This window comes from Ranitomeya imitator, chromosome 4 (assembly GCF_032444005.1).
Source record: "Ranitomeya imitator isolate aRanImi1 chromosome 4, aRanImi1.pri, whole genome shotgun sequence".
NCBI lineage: Eukaryota > Metazoa > Chordata > Amphibia > Anura > Dendrobatidae > Ranitomeya > Ranitomeya imitator.
In genome coordinates, this window is record NC_091285.1 from 630094159 (window position 1) to 630111851 (window position 17693).

General features: G+C 46.0%; 1 protein-coding gene across 2 annotated transcripts in view; it reads left to right on the forward strand.

The window, feature by feature from the left end:
• The window catches only part of OGDH (oxoglutarate dehydrogenase), a 100989-nt gene that overhangs the window by 15895 nt on the left and 67401 nt on the right, over positions 1–17693 (forward strand). For both annotated transcript variants that reach the window (XM_069766705.1, XM_069766706.1), the window contains exon 2: positions 5770–6025. In XM_069766705.1, coding sequence (XP_069622806.1) covers positions 5804–6025 — 222 coding nt within the window. In that variant the 5' untranslated portion in view covers positions 5770–5803. The remainder of the gene's footprint in view (positions 1–5769; positions 6026–17693) is intronic.

Sequence of the window (17693 nt, forward strand, 5' to 3'; positions counted from 1 at the left end):
TACACGTTGTCTGGCCCTGCCAAAATCGACTGGTTCAGACAGCTTTAACATACATGGGGGCCTTAAAAAGGTATTCCCATCTCCAATATCCTATCCCAATATGTAGTAGGTGTGATTATAATAATAGCAAATGCCCCCAATTATACATGTAGTACAGTAATTCTGATTAGCTATGTCACTTACACCATGTACAGGGCATTGCAGTAGCTTAGGTATCCATGGTTACAACCACTCATATAGTGACAGTTAGTTGTTAGTGGATGTAACCGGGGATACCTAATCTACTGCAAGCCCTGCACATGGGGTAAGCGACATTGCTAATCAGAAGAACTATACCACATTTCTAATTGGAGGTATTTTCCAATATTCTCACACCCACTACATATTGGGATAGGATCTTGAAGATGGTAATATCTCATCATTCCCAGGCCATTATTGCTGTAACCCTGCCACACCACTCTTATAATTTTCTTTATTGGTTTAAAAATATAAATATATATTTTTTACTTGATTTTACTTGAGGACAACCAGTATGAGCCCTGAAACAAATGACATGCAGTACAGCCATTTTGGCTAGCTATACCCTCATAGTGATTCTCATTCAGGAGTGTAGGAAAGCTGGGTGATCATTTTGATGGTCACTTATATTTCTTGATTAATGCCCATGATGGTGAAACATGCATCTCGCATAGGAGAAGAACATTGTGAGTGATGACCCAGGAATGTTCCTAATTGGTTTGTTTTTAAGACAAGTCGGAGGATGCAAGAAGCACAGAAGGAATATAAATGATAAAGATGTGGCTAGACCTGATCTGGAGGAAGTCATGGAAATGAAGTGACTGGTTACTCCACGTTCATGATGAGCGTAGGTTCTTATTTCTCGGGTATGCACCGAGTATGGCTGGTGCTCGAGATGTTTTGCAGCTGTTAGCCACAAAGCATGCGGGGATTACCTGACAAACACGGTTAATTCCACATGTCTTGTGGCTGTCTTATCAGCCGCGGGGGCTTGAACATGTCACTCGAGCACCCGCGATACTCGGTGCATAGCCAGGCAAACTGGAGGAGCGCTCATCACTACTTAGGCTACGTTCACATTTGCGTTGTGCGATGTTGCGTCAGCGACGCAACGCACAACGCAAACAAAAACGCACGCTAAAACGCATAGTTTTGCGACACACAAAAAAAGCATCTTGCTGCGTCCTCTGCTCCCTAACGCTTGCGGCAAAAAAAAACGCATGCATCGCAAAACGCATGTCCATGCGCCCCCAAGTTAGCCCGGCAGAACGCAAATGTGAATGTAGCCTTACCGGTACACGAGGGTATTGTCCAGACCACTGACTTGGGCCTACAGTCACACACTGAAGTCCCAGGGGGCCGGGGAAAATTTGCCATAAATTCCGTGTAGTTTCCTGTCTGGAAGCTGCTGTCATACACAGATGACTTTTGGACAGACGGGTGGGTCAAGAATGTTGACTTTCCACATGCCTGATGCTTTGTGGCCTTGGGCAACGAGCTGCTGTCAGGAGTGCAGTGGCATGTCCCCCTCTAGCCATCAAACAGCTGAGCCTGCGTGCTTGTGGTGAAGGATGAATCGGCTGAATTATCGGGGTCGTCCAAGGTAAACAAGCTGTCACTTAGTATAGGTGATGCCTTACTGACTGGTGGCGGTCCGACTGCTGGGGCCCGCACCAATCTGCACAACAGGGCACTTTGATCCCCGTTGGGGGTGGCAGATCGGATCCCCAACCACAGCTTCATTCATGGTCTGTGGGGTTGCCGGAGAAGTGGAGCGCAGCGCTCGGCAGCCCCCTAGGGAATGAATGATACTGCTGTCGAGCTTGTGTACTGAAGCTTCTTTCTAATCAATACATCTGTCCCGTTTTGCCAGTTGCTGCGTGTCCCAGCGGTTGGACACCCTCCGATCAACAAGTTATCACCTGTCCTGTGATTAGGTGATGACGAGCCTTCTAAGGCTCCAATCATGTCATGGTTTGTGCATACATTTATCACATATGCCAGAAACTCACTTGGCATGTGCACCAGACCTGTCCTTATAGAGCCATTGCTCAGACAGTGGCTAATAGAGTGTTCATTTGGTCTCCATCTGAATAGTATATATAACAGTATACTGGAGAAAGTACATATTGCATATATACTGTTTTTTCAAAGGTCAACCTTTGTGTGACAGATTCCGCTATTGTCTATTAAGCTGCTGAAGAAAGCGGAGTACAGAGCTTGGCTATTTCCTGCTGTACCATAGACAGTCTGTGGAGCGGAGGTCTGCCGTGCCATGGACAGTCGGTGAAGCGGAGGTCTGTCATACATAGAAAGTCGGTGGAACGGAGGTTTGCCGTACCATAGACAGTCGGTGGAGCGGTGGTCCTCCGTACCATAGACAGTCGGTGGAGCGGAGGTCTGCCGTACCATAGACAGTCGGTGGAGCGGAGGTCTGCCGTACCATAGACAACCTGTGTTGCGGAGGTCTGCCATACCATAGACAGTCGGTGGATCGGAAGTCTGCCGTACCATAGACAGCTGGTGGAGCGGAGGTCTGCTGTACCATAGACAGTCGGTGGAGCGGAGGTCTGCTGTACCATAGACAGCTGGTGGAACGGAGGTCTGCCGTACCATAGACAGTCGGTGGAGCGGAGGTCTGCCGTACCATAGACAACCTGTGTTGCGGAGGTCTGCCGTACCATAGACAGTCGGTGGAGCGGAGTTCTGCCGTACCATAGACAGTCGGTGGAGCGGAGGTCTGCCGTACCATAGACAGCCGGTGAAGCGGAGGTTTGCTGTACCATAGACAGCGGGTGGAGCGGAGGTCTGCCGTACCATAGACAGCCGGTGAAGCGGAGGTTTGCCGTACCATAGACAGCCGGTGAAGCGGAGGTCTGCCGTACCATAGACAGCCGGTGAAGCGGAGGTTTGCCGTACCATAGACAGCCGGTGAAGCGGAGGTCTGCCGTACCATAGACAGCCGGTGGAGCGGAGGTCGAGCGTAAGAGTCTCCTCTACTCAAGGCAGAGCCTGGGATCCAGAGCCACATTCTTGGGTCCTAACGTTTGGCCCCCTAACGATCAAAAAGTCATCCCATTTATAGGGGATATCTTGTGCTTTTAGTATTAACCCTATGGATTAAGTTGGCGCTTTCTTATAACTGTCATAACCCAAGGAACTCACTGACAACATCTTGGGTCATTTGTTTTTGAGGAAAATCAGACTATTTGGAAGATTGGAGTGATGGTTCAGCCTGTAGCTGTTTAAGGCTGTGTTCACATGTTGCAGCCGCTGTACAGAAATGCACCGTTTGCTGCAATTTTTGAAATAGCGCCCAACAAAGTTCCATGTTTACTGTTGTGCTTTAAAAAACCCTTCCCGTGGTCGCAATGTGTGAATGCAGCCGGAGGGAATCTTCTGACATAGTGACAGATTCATCAGCACATGGTGTAGTGCAGACTCTCTGCAGCACATCAGTCCTTATAGTGAGGTGTGGGGCGTTATCAGGGTATCACATCATGCTGGAATTGTTAGTTTCCCTGTACCTTTCAGAGAACAGCTATTCCTTACACTGATTGATGTGGGGGCTGAGGCCGGCTGAGCGGGTCAGATACGTCTTCTAGGCATTCATGCAGGAAATTACTGCGGATTGAGCCGTCTGCTAACATTTGCCAACTTAATTCCACTCTTATGTTCCTAAATCTGCAGAGCAGAGGATATCTGCACTGTCGCCCCGTACCTCACTGCCGCCCTCATTTCTGGATATGTCCTCATAGTGCATTATGAGCAGCTATTGATCGACGCAATCCCTAATAATTTCTTAATAAACCACTATTATAATGGATCTGCTGGGAATATCGAGTCCCTCACTTAACTGGCGCAGACTCATGTAACCTCCATACTGTCGTACTATCATTAGACATGCCAAAAAATAATAATATGGGGTCTGGGTGATCCATAAGGCATTGCCTTTTCTTTGCTTCAAGGTGTGTACTTCTCTTAGGGTTTTACGACCAAAAAGAACTAAACATCAATGCTACTAAATCGAACTTGGATAAGTTGCAGTAAAACTAATAGCGTTGATTCACACAACCATATCATTGCGGTATTTTATGGTCTGTGTTAGTTGCAGTTGTCGGTCTGACCGCGGGTCTTCTGTGCTGAACGGACAGTCATTTATGCCTTGAGATAGGGTATACTGTCCCGATTGCTGGGGATATGACCCCTGGGGACTCCCTACCGATCCTGAGAACTGGGCTCTGAAGTGCCTCATGTGACACAGTAGACCAGTTGTATGATTACTCAGCTTGTGCAGACCCATAGAGAATGAATAGAGCGGAGGTTGTGCATTTCTGTGGCTCTTCTTCAGGGTCCAGTTCTCAAGATCGGTACCCCAGTGGTTGGATCTCCAGAGATCATCAAGTTGACCCCAATCCTTAGGATTCCATTCCTACAGCCATACCACAGACCATAATGTACTGCCTCAGTACGGCGGTGTGACCGAGTCCTAAGCACAATCCAATGCAAGCTGCTGAATGCTGGGACTTGTAAAGTGTCAAAATAATAGATGACTATGAGGGAATGACTTATGCAATTGCCTCATTGAAAAACCATCTCTTGTAAAGCTGCTGGCTTCTTGACATTCAGAGCTGCCGTTTCGTTCTTTTGTATCTAGGGAAATGGTGATCTCTGTGGACGGTGTTTGCTCGGTTTCGGTGCTTCGCTAGGCTGGTTCTCGTGACTGCAGCCCGGTATACTTTTACAGTCTTGAGATAGAATGGGTACTCTGCGTTCTTGGCTGCCTCACGAAGACTACACATTGAAAAGGGGATCATGTTCCTCTGTTATATAAGATCAGCTCTTCCACTGCCCTGTGGGCATTCTCACCTCTGATTCACACCAAGACACTGTTTAACTTAGGCGGAGAAGTACGGCCAATCCTTGATGTTCTGCAGGTTTTGGCTGACAGATACTAATACATTTTAGGAGCCAAGTTCCAGATGTTCCCTCAAAATGTTGAAGCAAAGCCTTACGGTAACATTCCTGTCAGTATTGCGATCTTTAGAAGCCGGGTTTTATCACTCCAGGAACCAACGGTATCTGACAAAATTTACCACCAGCGTTGAATTTCATGGTGCGTTGGCTGCACGGCTCCTGGAACGTGTCCTTGTGAGACAGATCCTTTCATATTATTATTATTATTATTATTATTATTTATTATTATAGCGGCATTTATTCCATGGCGCTTTACATGTGAGGAGGGGTATACATAATAAAAACAGGTACACTAATCTTGAACATAACTGGTACAAGAGGAGAGAGGACCCTGCCCGCGAAGGCTCACAATCTACAAGGGATAGGTGAGGATACAGAAGGTGAGGGAGATGTTGTGCATCTTCTCCTCTGACATTCGGCACCTTGTATAGAAGACCTTGCCATGTTATGTGTGTAGCTCATTTCCACTCCTCACTTTGGGTAAAGTGTAGCCAGTGCTGAAGATTTGCAGTTTCATCCAGTACTAGATGGTCCCCGGCAGATTTTAGCAAATTTTTTCCATAACCCATCTAGTACGTCCTGCTTTGTGACCACTGCAGCCGCATTGTTTCACTGCTTTGTATAAAGTGCTGTGCGCACTGTTGGCGAGCACAGATATAGCCGTGCCCCGGGATAACCTCCTTTGGTAATGTCATTCACACTTGTGCTTGTATAATCCGTTGTTGTACAGTGAGTGGACGCATTAATGTTCTCCTCTTTTTCCTTTTCTCTCAGGTTCTGGTAATCGGTCTCCCCCAAGGACACAACCATGCATAGCTTAAGGACTTGTGCTGCTAAACTAAGGCCTTTGACGGCCTCTCAGACTGTCCGGTCACTAAAACACAGTCAGCCTGTGGCCCGAAGGACGTTTCAGCCTATCAGGTGCCTTAGTACACCTGTGGCCGCAGAGCCTTTTCTTAGTGGGACTAGTTCTAATTATGTGGAGGAAATGTACTATGCGTGGCTGGAGAACCCTAAGAGTGTCCACAAGGTAAGGATGGTCCCAGGGCTGCAATAAGCGGACGGCACCCATCTTGTTCTGATTGGGAATATTCACGAGGAGTCACCGGCAGTAAGACGCAGGAGGAGGAGAATGTATTTTCTGCACTGATGGGAGGTCGTGGCCTGATATCTACATGGAATATGGAATATCCCTACAATATTCTCACTCCTTGCATCTTTAAGAGCTTACGTAAGAGGATCGCACTTCGAGGGTGGAAATCACAGATCATAACCTTCGGCCCCTAGGAGATGTGACGCGTTTCAGTAATGTACCTGTGTTTGTGTGTCTCTGTGGTGACAATAAGGATGTCTCCTTGGGACCATCAACCTTCTTCTGTTGTAGATGTTTACGCCAAATCCCTGTTCAGATCACTAGGGCTAAGTGCACACTGTCCAGAAAGCTCCCGGTGAATGCTTTAAAGGGACTCTGTCACCTGAATTTGGCGGGACTGGTTTTGGGTCATATGGGCGGAGTTTTCAGGTGTTTGATTCACCCTTTCCTTACCCACTGGCTGCATGCTGGCTGCAATATTGGATTGAAGTTCATTCTCTGTCCTCCATAGTACACGCCTGCGCAAAGCAATCTTGCCTTGTGCAGGCATGTACTATGAAGGACAGAGAATTAACTTCAATCCAATATTGCAGCCAGCATGCAGCCAGTGGGTAAGGAAAGGGTGAATCAAACACCCGAAAACTCCGCCCATATGACCCAAAACCAGTCCTGCCAAATTCAGGTGACAGGTTCCCTTTAATGTTTCCATAACCTCTTTCCACCAGACGACGGTTGAAAACATGTTCTATTGGTCCCGTCTGGCCTGTGGGTGTCCTATCACTGTTTAGTTAACTGTTTGGGAAAGCGGAGCATTTTCTTACACGTTGCAAAAGACACGCTTTGCAGTATACAATTTTTACAAATTGGTTGTATGGCAGACCCATCTAAACTGTAGACTTGTACCTCATGAGCGTAAACTTCCCTACAGTAGCCAAAACTACAATGTGCACTGCTGGGAGTTGTAGTTTTACAGTTGTAGGTTGCTGACCCTCGACGTAGACTGTGCATGTCAGCTGGACATCTATGGTGTGTCCTCATTTCTGCAGGTATATTCACTAGGCACCAAGTTTGTGATCCACATTTAGGTAATTTCTGACGTGATGGTTGGCCAACTATAATGAGCAATTAGGGCAGGGGAAGCAACCCTTACTGCACCCTAACCCTAATTATAGATGTAATTGCTGGTTTTATAGGAGCCACTGCAGCAGATTCTTCGTGGATGAATAATTTTTGGCTTTATACTATGCTCGGGGGATGGGTTTCCTGTGGTTCTGTTCATTAGATAGAAAGTAAAGGGATTTTCTGCATGAAATACTACCTAATGTGCCCAATCTCCCTCCTCTTCATGGCGTGTGGTTCATGATGCAACACCAGAAACTAAAGGAGACCATGTACCTCCAATTGCTGTTAACCATCGCCACCTTTTTTCCCCACACAATATCATTCATCAGTGTAGAGTCTGGAGGCCCCCTTACATATATTGAATATCCAGTCCTTGACCAAAATCATCAGCTTTAGTTGACTCTGCACATGTATGCATGAGCACTAGTGATGAGCGAACGTGCTGGGATAAGGTGTTATCCAAGCATGTTCAGGAGCTAACCGAGTGAATATGAGAAAAATAATGTTTGAGTCTCCGCTCCTGCATGTGTCGTGTGGCTGTCGAACAGCAGGGAGACATGCAGGAGCGGAGGCTCAAACATTATTTTTCAAGCACGTCGAACACACTAGGATAACACCTTAACAGACATAGGAAGAATGACCCTAACCAACCTACTGGTGATATATAGATGATGTTTTTAATTATGTTTTCCAACAGCTTTCTAATTTAATTTGTGTATTAATTCCTCGCAACATCTTTGAGTGCCGTCAGTGACATTTATAATCAGAGGCTACATGCTCCGGCGTAGTGAGAATTGTGCTGCTATAGAAACCTCTTGAATCATAAGATGTGGCGAAGTCAAGTAATTTAGAAAGTTGTAAAACTTTTTGTTTGTATAATGGTTAAAGAAGCAGTCACATAAAGCTCTTTATTGCCTAGATCTGTGCGAATGTATATGTAATGTAGTGTAAGTGCGGTAATCTACTCACTGATCGCCGTCTTCACCAGTTTCCAGCGCTGCTCCGGTCCTCTTCTGTGCCCCATGATGTCTATTCCAACTTGCCGGATGATCTTCAGGTCTATGTATGAGCTGGAAGTGACTTTTACGATGTAAGTTTATGGAGTGTCAGAGCGAGGTTGTAAATATGACTTCCGGCTCACATATAGACCCCAAGTTGGAATTGCTCTCACATGAGTGAGAAGAGGATCGGAGTAGTGCTGGAAACTGGAAACGATGGCAATAAGTGAGTATATTACTGCACTTACACTACATGTACATTTCGACAGTGTTTTGTCGGAGTGCTTCTTTAACCTTTTTTTGATTTGTAATATTTATGGGCAAGAATACAGGAACACGTCGCAGCGATAAATACTGCTGAGGATTTTCTTGGTGCCAATATGTTGTACAATTTTGGATTTCTATTGAAAAGGGTAATGTCCGCATTACCTGACACACAGTAGATTTCCAATCCACAGCGCCAATCCATTTACAGCAGATTTTCTCATTCACAATGATATATGCAGTGGATTTTTTCCAGATTAAATCTGCAACGGAAAATCAACTGCATACACTCATTGTTGGAACATACCCTAAGACTTTTATTGATCGCGCCACTATAGAAAGAGCATTTGTAACATCATGAATGGTGGGTGCATGTCCCACCAAGACTCAGGTGGATATGTATCTCTTATCACAGCATCTGACCATCTCTGTACATTGTGCTGGTTGCTCAGTGTCTCTTTGTCTCTCCCCAGCCTCCAAAATGTATTAGCTATCGCTTAATTAATAATCCCCCCCTCCTTACCAAACTAAAAAGCCTCAAACATTTTCACAAACACCTCCTAGCAAATTGAAATAGATGTACAAGTTGCTGTCACTGTATTGTACATTTATTTAACTTTGCCAGGAGGTGCTTGTTGGTTTTATTTTTTTGCATCGTACATTTGGAGATAAGTGACTGCCACCATAGTTGGCTGAGCACTCCTTCAGCATGTCCTAAGCTGGATTCTACCTGACCTTTAATAGGGTGGTCACGACTTGGGGGTCAAGTCACGCTATGCGACTGCAGACTTATAAACCTTCACAGCGCGCAGCGTGCATGCTGTCAGGATTCTCCTGGAGTGGGCAGGTTCCTGACTGCAAATGACCAATTTGCATACATGCAGGCACGTGCCGACTAGACATGCGCAGCGTCTCTGAATGCAAGTGTATTTAAAGGAGCCTGGATACGTCTAGTTTGTGTCTGGAAATACCCAGGTCACATGACCGCTCGCTCCCAGTCCTGGAGAATCCTGACAGTGTGAGGTGTGCACGCTGTGAGGATTCACAAATCTACAGTCATGTGGAAAGCTTGTACAACCTCCTTTAGAATTATAGGCCAAAGCCCAGGAGAGGGAAGTCTGTTAGTGTAGGTTCCCATCTGAAGAAGTCACTTGTATGGGTACACACAATTTAACCAAAACGTTCCTAAGAAGGATTGTCTGTAATGCAGTTAAAAATTCCTATATTCAATCCTTACAGATTCCTTATCTTGCTTAGAGTCAAGTCAACTCTCATTATTCTAAAGGTACCGTCACACTAAGCGACGCTGCAGCGATACCGACAACGATCCGGATCGCTGCAGCGTCGCTGTTTGGTCGCTGGAGAGCTGTCACACAGACCGCTCTCCAGCGACCAACGATGCCGGTAACCAGGGTAAACATCTGGTTACTAAGCGCAGGGCCGCGCTTAGTAACCCGATGTTTACCCTGGTTACCAGCGTAAAAGTTAAATAAAAAAAAAAAAAACACTACATACTTACCTTCCGCTGTCTGTCCCTCGGCGCTCTGCTTCTCTGCCCTGTGTAAGCACAGCGGCCGGAAAGCACAGCGGTGACGTCACCGCTCTGCTTTCCGGCCGCTGTGCTTACACAGGGCAGAGAAGCAGAGCGCCGAGGGACAGACAGCGGAAGGTAAGTATGTAGTGTTTTTTTTTTTTTTTTTACTTTTACGCTGGTAACCAGGGTAAACATCGGGTTACTAAGCGCAGCCCTGCGCTTAGTAACCCGATGTTTACCCTGGTTACCAGCGAAGACATCGCTGAATCGACGTCACACACGCCGATTCAGCGATGTCAGCAGGAAGTCCAGCGACGAAATAAAGTGCTGGACTTTCTGCAGCGACCAACGACATCACAGCAGGATTCTGATCGCTCCTGTGTGTCAAACTGAACGATATTGCTAGCCAGGACGCTGCAACGTCACGGATCGCTAGCGATATCGTTTAGTGTGACGGTACCTTTAGGCTATGTGCACACGTTCAGGATTTCTCGCAGAAAATTCCTGAGAAAAACCGGACATTTTCCGCAAGAAAACCGCATGCGTTTTTGCCGCGTTTTTTTCCGGACACTTCCCAATGCATTTTGTAGTGGGAAATCCGAAAAAAAAAACCGCAAAATTAATGAACATACTGCGGTTTTTACCGAGATGTGTTTTTTTTCGCGGAAAAAACCGCATCATGTGCACAAAACATGCGGAATTCATTCTAAATGATGGGATGCTTATTGTATGCGTTTTTTTGCGGTTTTGTAGCGTTTTTACCGGGAAAAACCGCGAAAAAAACGCAACGTGTGCACACAGCCTTAAGGTACCTTCACACATAACGATATCGTTAACGACGTAGCAACGATATCGTTAAGGAAATCGTTCTGTGTGACAGCGACCAACGATCAGGCCCCTGCTGGGAGATCGTTGGTCGCTGAACAAAGTCCAGAACTTTATTTCGTCGCTGGATCGGCGTGTGTGACACCGATCCAGCGATGTCTTCACTGGTAACCAGGGTAAACATCGGGTTACTAAGCGCAGGGCCGCGCTTAGTAACCCGATGTTTACCCTGGTTACCAGCGTAAAAGTAAAAAAAAACAAACACTACATACTTACCTGTGTGACAGCTCTCCAGCGACCAAACAGCGACGCTGCAGCGATCCGGATCGTTGTCGGTATCGCTGCAGCGTCGCTTAATGTGAAGGGGCCTTTAGCCCTCATCAAGCAACCACTTACCATGTAAGTAAAGTATGAGACAATGAGAACAGATTGATTAAATAAGCGTTCTGTCCCCATACCCCATCATGCCATCTGCCGCATGTTCCTTGTGTGCGTGTGGAGATGTGCTGCCGATAACAATAATTTTTATGCTGGCATAAACACCCTAAGGGTCGTGCACATGTTGTGGATTTGCCTGTGGAATTTTCTGTGTGGATTCTGCATCTCTTGGAAGAAAACGCAGGTCATAATCTGCGCGTTTTGGTGCGAATTCTGTGTGGATTTCATGCTTTTTTACCCCTGCGGATTTCTATAATGGAATGGGTACAGAAACGCTGCAGATCCACTCAAAGAAGTGACATGCTCCTTCTTTTAATCCGCTGCGTTTTCCATGTGGAATATTCTGCACCATTAGCACAGCATTTTTTTTTCCATTGTACTGTAAATCACTTGCAGATCTGCAGCGTTTCTGCTCGGAAAAAACGCTGCGGATCTGCAGGAAATCTGCAACGCATGCACATAGCCTAAAGGTACCGTTACACTAAACGACTTACCAACGATCACAACCAGTGATACGACCTGGCCGTGATCGTTGGTAAGTCGTTGTGTGGTCGCTGGGGAGCTGTCACACAGACAGCTCTCTCCAGCGACCAACGATGCCGAAGTCCCCGGGTAACCAGGGTAAACATCGGGTTACTAAGCGCAGGGCCGCGCTTAGAAACCCGATATTTACCCTGGTTACCACTGTAAAAGTAAAAAAAAAAAACAACAGTACATACTTACATTCCGATGTATGTCACGTCCCCCGGCGTCAGCTTCCCGCACTGACTGTGTCAGCGCCGGCCGTAAAGCAGAGCACAGCGGTGATGTCACCGCTGTGCTCTGCTTTACGGCCGGCGCTGACAGTTAGTTAGTGCAGGGAAGCTGACGGCGGGGGACGTGACAGACATCGGAATGTGAGTATGTAGTGTTTTTTTTTTTTTTTTTTTTACATTTACAATGGTAGCCAGGGTAAATATCGGGTTACTAAGCGCGGCCCTGCGCTTAGTAACCCAATATTTACCCTGGTTACAAGTGAACACATCGCTGGATCGGCGTCACACACTCCGATCCAGCGATGACAGCGGGTGATCAGCGACCAAAAAAAAGTCCTGATCATTCTCCAGCGACCAACGATCTCCCAGCAGGGGCCTGATCGTTGGTCGCTGTCACATATAACGAGATCGTTAGCGGGATCGTTGCTACGTCACAAAAAGCGTGACGTTGCAATGATATCGTTAACGAAATCGTTGTGTGTGAAGGTACCTTAAGAAATAGTGTCTTGTCTCGTAGTAGGATGATTGCCAGCATACACACACTGATAATCGGGGTACACATGTTCCTGCGAAGCTGATTGGTTCTGTTAAATTAACTTTTGGTTTTCCCTTTATCCTTTCCCGTGTCTGTTGCCCTAGAAGGGCATGTCTTTTTTTTTTTTAACCGTACTAAAACTATGCAACTATATAGTGTCATAAAAAGAGGTTGAGGTGGAGTAGAAAACTGCATCCAAACTGCACAGGGGAAAAAAAAACGCTTGTTGATTTTCCACAGTCAGTGGTAATTGGTGTTTTTTAACAGGTGAAAGTGAAACCTATTTATTTTATGTGCTTTATATGTAAAAAAAAAAAACAAAACCATGTGCTGATTGCTGAAAAACCAGAGTAAAACAGTTAAGATTCAGATGATGTTTTCAACACCTCGTGAATGATCTCTAAAGGTACCGTCACATTAAGCGACGCTGCAGCGATATAGACAACGATGCTGATCGCTGCAGCGTCGTTGTGTGGTCGCTGGAGAGCTGTCACACAGACAGCTCTCCAGCGACCAACGATGCCGAAGTCCCCGATTAACCAGGGTAAAAATCGGGTTATTAAGCGCAGTGCCGCGCTTAGTAACCCGATGTTTACCCTGGCTACCATTGTAAATGTAAAAAAAACAAAAAACACTACATGCTTACATTCCGGTGTCTGTCGCGTCCCACAGCGTCAGCTTCCCTGCACTGTGTAAGTGCCGGCCGTAAAGCAGAGCGGTGACGTCACCGCTATGCTCTGCTTTACGGCCAGCCGGCGCTGACACAGTGCAGGGAAGCTGACGCCGGGGGACGCGACAGACACCGGAATGTAAGTATGTAGTGTTTTGGTTTTTTTTTACATTTACAATGGTAATCAGGGTAAATATCGGGTTACTAAGCGCGGCCCTGCGCTTAGTAACCCGATGTTTACCCTGGTTACAAGTGAACACATCGCTGAATCGGCGTCACACACGCCGATTCAGCGATGTCAGCGGGTGATCCAGCGACGAAATAAAGTCCTGGCCTTCTAGCTCCGACCAGCGATGTCACAGCAGGATCCTGATCGCTGCTGCGTGTCAAACACAATGATATCGCTATCCAGGACGCTGCAACGTCACGGATCGCTATCGTTATCGTTCTAAAGTTGCTCAGTGTGAAGGTACCTTTAGGCCGGGTTCAGAGTGGCGTATTTCACCATCCGTCTACAGACCGCAATGCCCGGACTATTCGCGGGTCACCTGACCCATATTTACAGCTTCATAGACACATATGAGGCTGTATGTTTGGGTTGGGAGACCCGCGATTAGTATTCGGACCGTGGAATACACCTGTCTGAACCCGACCTTAGGCTTCCCTTACATGTTCGTTTTTCCAGTATGTGTGGTATCCGTTTTTTTCCATGAATGCCATACGTACCCCTTATAATCTACAGTGCCATTAACATGTCCGAGTTTCTACATCGACCGTGTGTCCGTGCAAAACACGGTGCACGGATGAGAAGGGTCAATACAAGAGTATGGGTTCATGAAAAACATGTAAAGCACACGGATGGCGTCATTATACAGTCCGTGTTCTGTTCAAGTATAGGAGAAGCTTTGTAATTTATTTCTTTATCCTTCCGTGAAAATCACTAATAACACACTGATGGTAAAAACGGATGACACACTGATGGAAAGGATCAATCACACCGGCACCGATTTTTCACATACTTGTTTTATACGGATGTGTGAAGGAGGCCTTAAGATGGGAGTGGAGCAATGTTACATCTTGGAGGTATTCTACCTTAGGAGCGTTGGATCGAGGGCAGAATAGGGTCTGTAATAGAGACGTAGAGGATCTATGTGCTGCCATACAGGCTTTACTATGTACGTGGATGCGCAAACGGCTGTCATAGATCGCTTTATGAATCTTCAATACCGCAGATCTGCTATATAAGTGCAGCTGGTGGATCATAAATTTGGCAGCCATTACACCTCATGTAGTGAGGCTGGTGACCTTGTTTTGGGTAACTGAACACATCACCCTATAGGTTATTGTTTTTTTTCTACCTTTGTCACCATATAATGTGTTGGCACATGTGTAGGTGACAAGGTTATGGCCGTGAGGTGCAAGTGAATTGCTGATCACGCACTCAAGGTTACTCGTCCTTGCTGCGATATATGGTCATAGATAGGCGTTATCGTTCAGGAACATCTCCTGTATTCTCTCAGGTGAGAGGGTTGAACGCAGGGACTGGTGATATGGAACGTGACTTCACGTTGTGGGAGGGATGAAGCTGTACATGTCACCCTCCAATTCTGTCCAGCTTTCTGTGACAGCAAGGAAGAGTATTAAAATTGGCCATTCACCTCAGGGTGCATTTAGGAGAGACGACAGTCATAAGAGCCCTCATTCCCGATTATTGGTCCCATTAAATTGTAGGCGAACACGAGACAAATGAGCAAAACTCTTGTTGGTTGGGTCATCATCGTTATCGCCCCATGAAAATGGGGAATGTGCTGCCGATTTTCATGATGCGGTATGTGGATAGAATAGTTATAACAAATGTTCTGTTCCCATCAGTATTTGTCAGCGATGGTCAAAACCGGCCAAAATCGACGTTTCCAACCAGATAGTGATGGGTTCTGATATAGAAGGGTTAGCAAACAGCCACAACAGTTCATGTCCCCATAAGGCCTATAACTATAATAACCACAAGACACCTTTAATGGTTGGAATAAAATGGCCGTGAGGTTTTATTTTGGGTTACAAAATCCAATTAATTAAATAAATAACCAGTAAATAATATCCATAAGTTCATAAGTCCAAATGTCCATAAACTTCCAGAAACCAAATCCACCCAAAGTTGAGTGATTTTTACCCACAAATGAAACCAAACGACAAGTGAAATGATAACATAAAGGGAGGGAGGGCGGGCTCTTCTTTTCTTCAAGCGCCGGCGAACTGAGTATCCAACGCCGGCGCTCAGGTATATATAACAACAAATCCTGCCCAGCAACTGATTGACAACCAATCATCCATCAAAATTTTAGGCGGGCAAAAAGCCAGTCAGAACCAGATCTGACTGCTTTTACATACAATGACAGTAAATAACCTGACCTCCACTTGACCCCTAATATTCATAACATTAATGAATGTGCCAGGCCTATGTGGACATGGGACCCCCGCTATATTTCTGCTGTCTGAGCGGGGGGGCTTACATTCTCTTGACAGCCGTTACTTCTGACCTCATTTGCACCTGCATGCTCTTGACCAAGAGATTACCAGAGTCCACTAAACCAGCGTCATTCCTGAATGATCTAATAAGTCCAAAGGCTGAAGGGATCGGTTGTAGTGAAGTGCCATGTACCCTTACTATTAAATGACCGCAGATTCGATATCTACAAGCCGATCGTCAGTCGTTTTAATAGCCTGATAATGCTGGCCTTCCAGAAATCTGTGCTCACAGAACACTTGTTAGCATGATCGTCCTGCGCACATAGAAGATCTTCAAGGAAATAGGCGATGTGCTGCCGAGAATTATGTTTACTACAGCATGAATGCTCCAGCCCCCGACCAACATGTGTTTTCTTTGTTGGTTGATTAATCGAAAAATCCAATGATTGTCGAATGAGCATTGCAATGAATCAGTTCATCTTTATGGGCCTTAAGAGTTTTTTTTTTTTGCTTTAAATGGAGGTCACAATAAGAGGTGCCAACGTCCGGTCATGGTAAGGGCCGAGTCATGTGCCCAATGCCTGTATGAAGGAACATGAAGGACCCTGTGCTGTGACCTTCAATTAACTCCAAATGCTAAAGGGAAAAAAACACATTTGGTCACTAAAAAGTTGTCTTCAGCTATATTTAGGTCTAGGAAATCTGGACGATGGACAATATGGCTACCACAGCGGCGGCTATGACCAACGCCATCCAGATTTCCTTGGCTTCTGAAGGAAAAACCTGCGTTTTTAAATCCATAAGTCCTTTCCTAAGTGAGGAGGTGCCAGGATCTTGGCTTTGTGTTTAGGCTGTGTTCCGTGCCAAGCATTACTGCCATTGTTGGTGCAGGCCCTGTGCCTTCATAGTCTAAAAGTCACCCTGTTACCCTGCAGGCCAGTTCTTGCTGGAATAAATAGCACGTCATCCAGACGGGCGAGAGGCCAGCTCGAAAAGGGAAAGCCTCTTGGAAAAAGGGGTTGAGTCAGTTGATTAGCATGCAGGCATATTAACCCTTCTTCTTTTTACTATAACATTTGTTCTGATTTACGCCCTCCTCTAGCTACTTTTGCATGCAGTTTCCAAGGTTAACTCCTTCTTTGAAGGGCTTAGATCTCGTTACGTATGGATGTTCTCTGTTTCACTTTTGTTATGATTTGCCGTTTTATTAGTGTTCACCAGATACTCCCTCTTAACTGCTATCATGGATTATAGCTATGATTATCTCAGATCAGTGGACTTTCCATGGTGAAAAGCCACTTGGTTTTATGTAATGATGGCTGCCTTGGTCAGAAAAACCAGCTTCAAAATGATCATCTGCTAAAAATTCAGGTTAATAGAAAGGAAATAATAATAATAATCTTTATTTTTATATAGCGCTAACATATTCCGCAGCGCTTTACATTTTGCACACATTATCATTGCTGTCCCCGTTGGGGCTCACAATCTAAATTCCCTGTCAGTATGTCTTTGGAATGTGGGAGGAAACCGGAGTACCCGGAGGAAACCCACGCAAACACGGAGAGAACATACAAACTCTTTGCAGATGTTGTCCTTGGTGGGGTTTGAACCCAGGACTCCAGCGCTGCAAGGCTGCTGTGCTAACCACTGAGCCACCGTGCCGCCCCAGGAAAGGGAATCATGTATCGTGACACAGGGACATGTGAATGCAGCCTTGGGCTCTGTGCACATCTGCGTCGTGGTTTATAACAGAAATCCCAACACAGTGGTGGAAACGTGCCGTAACTGGCGTAACGAACGGGCACCCAGTGGACCAGATTGACTTACACTGAGGCCTGTCGGTACTGGTGAAGTACTGAGACTCATTCAGGCTGGCTGCCATTAGGAATTATAGGCTAGTATCGTTCTCGGCATCACATGTTTACACAGGACACTGTGCTGCCGAGAAATAGAATTTTTAAGCAAGCTCGAAAATCATTTCACCTGACTAAGCAAATT